General features: G+C 37.5%; 1 protein-coding gene across 1 annotated transcript in view; it reads right to left on the reverse strand.

The window, feature by feature from the left end:
* The window catches only part of LOC113806288 (leukocyte elastase inhibitor), an 8,371-nt gene that overhangs the window by 583 nt on the left and 5,288 nt on the right, over window positions 1–2,500 (reverse strand). Inside the window, exons 3-5 of the mRNA XM_027357401.2 lie at window positions 1,903–2,032; window positions 790–1,033; window positions 14–252 (exon numbers count right to left, since the gene is read on the reverse strand). Coding sequence (XP_027213202.2) covers window positions 14–252; window positions 790–1,033; window positions 1,903–2,032 — 613 coding nt within the window. The remainder of the gene's footprint in view (window positions 1–13; window positions 253–789; window positions 1,034–1,902; window positions 2,033–2,500) is intronic.

A 2,500-nucleotide genomic window follows, 5' to 3' on the forward strand; every position in this document is an offset into this window, starting at 1 on the left:
AGTCAGCACTCACCGGAATCATCTCATCCGATAGTTTCATTTCCATCCTAAACTTGGGCAGCTTGAGGTCGACATCTTGCTTCCTGAGGTTTCTCTGGTGTGTGGCCGCCCGCAGGTTGTTCCCGCTCAGCCTCGAGACCATGTTAGCGAAGCCTTGAGGTCCTTCTTGAGCAGGAAGGAAGAGGAACATGGACACTCTCTCGCCTGTGTAGGGGAGCTCCAGAACGCTGGCGGCGACCTGTTCAAATTCGCCTGTTAAGAAAGGAGAGGGAATGAGTTGGCAGTTTACATAAAAAAGAAGAGAAACGAAATTAGGTGAGGAACAAAATTTAGAAAGTGAGTGCAAATAAGGGAGCAAAAATGTCGCGCTATACGGATGAAACAAATTGCATGATTATATAGGAAACTTTGAGTACTTGGCATCTCGAATACCTGTTATTTATTAGATGTTACACAATCGACATTCAATACTTTCCATCATATCTCTATAAAACAACAACACTGATTATATCTCGGTATCAGCACTGTTTCCGTTTAGAAAATAATGTGTGGATACAAAATGAAAACAGCTGTTGTGGATTAATCTTCCCCAACCTTCGATTCAAAGAACATTTATAGATGTAGAAACTGATTATGTAATTAGATGGAGAGCATATTCCCTCTTGAAAAGGTTATTACTTGTTCGATTTGGTTCGTCTCCTTTGGAACCGACAGCCTTTTCTACCATCTTAATTAATTGATTTACATAACAGATTCAGAATACACAACCATTGCTTCCCTTCTCCTCACCGTATCTAAAGGCGGCGATCTGGCTCATCATGGGAACCATCTGGTGCCTCTGGGGCGTGACGAAGAACCTCTCGGGGGCGGTTGTCGTTGGCTTGAACTGGAACTGCCACGTGCCCTTGAAGTAGGCGGCGTTGACGAGGGCCATGTGGACGTCCTGGAGGTCGCCGGCTGTGACCAGGTTGTTTATCTTGCCCTTGGTGTTTGTGGAGGCGAAGTTGTTGATTCGGCTGACAGTGTTGAGGGCCTGTCGATGAAGTGGAGAGTTACGATGTGTAATGATATCTCTTCCAATGGGATGTAAAGTAAGGGGTAATATAAGGAATGTGGGATTAACCATACATACTATATATATACATACATATATATATATATATATATATATATATATATATATATATATATATATATATATATATATACATACACACACACACACACACACACACACACACATATACACATGTATATATCAATCTTCACAAACTCAGGACAAGTCTCAAACAGCGATCCTCGACCCATTTACCGCGTCTCACCCTCTGGCCTTGGCGCGCTTCGATATTTACCACTCTTCCCTAAGCTGCAAAAGCTGCGCATGAGGTATAAAGGCACGTGGAAATGTACGGTAATTCCTTTATCATTAATGTTTTGCATGAAAAATGTTTTTTACACTTCAATAAAGGAAAAGGTACTGTTCTTTTACATTAAAAACAAGATACCTGGTGGGATTGCACTGCACAGGATATGTCTACAGTTCACTTTGATAAAGGGGAAAATAAGCTCCAAACTAGAAGCAGTATCAGTGATGCAATGAATCACCAAAGTTCCCATAGATATCACTTCACTGTACCATCCAGTAATGCTATCCTGACGTCATCATCGAATATCAAATAGTTTCTTTTCCCCCGCCCGATCTGCTACGAAATCCGATTCATAAAGTTATGAATTGGAAAAAAAACATGACCCGTTGTAGTCAGTTCTTAGATCTGGTGAGAACTTTACCCCCTGTTATATCTCCCCCCCCCCCCCCTCCACGAAAGGTATACCCCAGAAGAGAATGTTCAAGACGTATATATTTATATGACGAGGTGTTTACGAAGAACATCAACTACTTACATCTCTGAAGTTGACCCTCTCGATTTCATTGCTCAGCACTTCAGAGATGCAGGGGCGGATCGGCAACACGTTATCAATATAAGCTCGGTTTACAATGTTGAAGGTATAGGCGTTGTTGCTGGTTTGGTACCTGGAAGAGGAGAAAGGCCTTACATATGCATATAAATAAATAAATAAATAAATATATATATATATATATATATATATATATATATATATATATATATATATATATATATATATTTGTATCTTTAGTTTCCTTTCGTTTATCAACTATTTTTCGAAGTCTTCTTTAATAAGTTACATGGACATTTTCTGACTTTGTATAATCTAAGACATTAAGTGTTTTGTAATATCATCTCATTACAAAGACTGAATCTGTAACTTTGAATTAACTCTCTCAACGCATATGTAGCGTTTTGTTTTGTTATAGTTTACAGTGCATGATGTGTATGCATATGTATGTATATATATATATATATATATATATATATATATATATATATATATATATATATATATATACATATATATATATATATATATATATATATATATATTTGTATATGAATATATATATATCAAAAAGTAAATATCT

Source organism: Penaeus vannamei, chromosome 19 (assembly GCF_042767895.1).
Source record: "Penaeus vannamei isolate JL-2024 chromosome 19, ASM4276789v1, whole genome shotgun sequence".
NCBI classification, from domain to species: domain Eukaryota; kingdom Metazoa; phylum Arthropoda; class Malacostraca; order Decapoda; family Penaeidae; genus Penaeus; species Penaeus vannamei.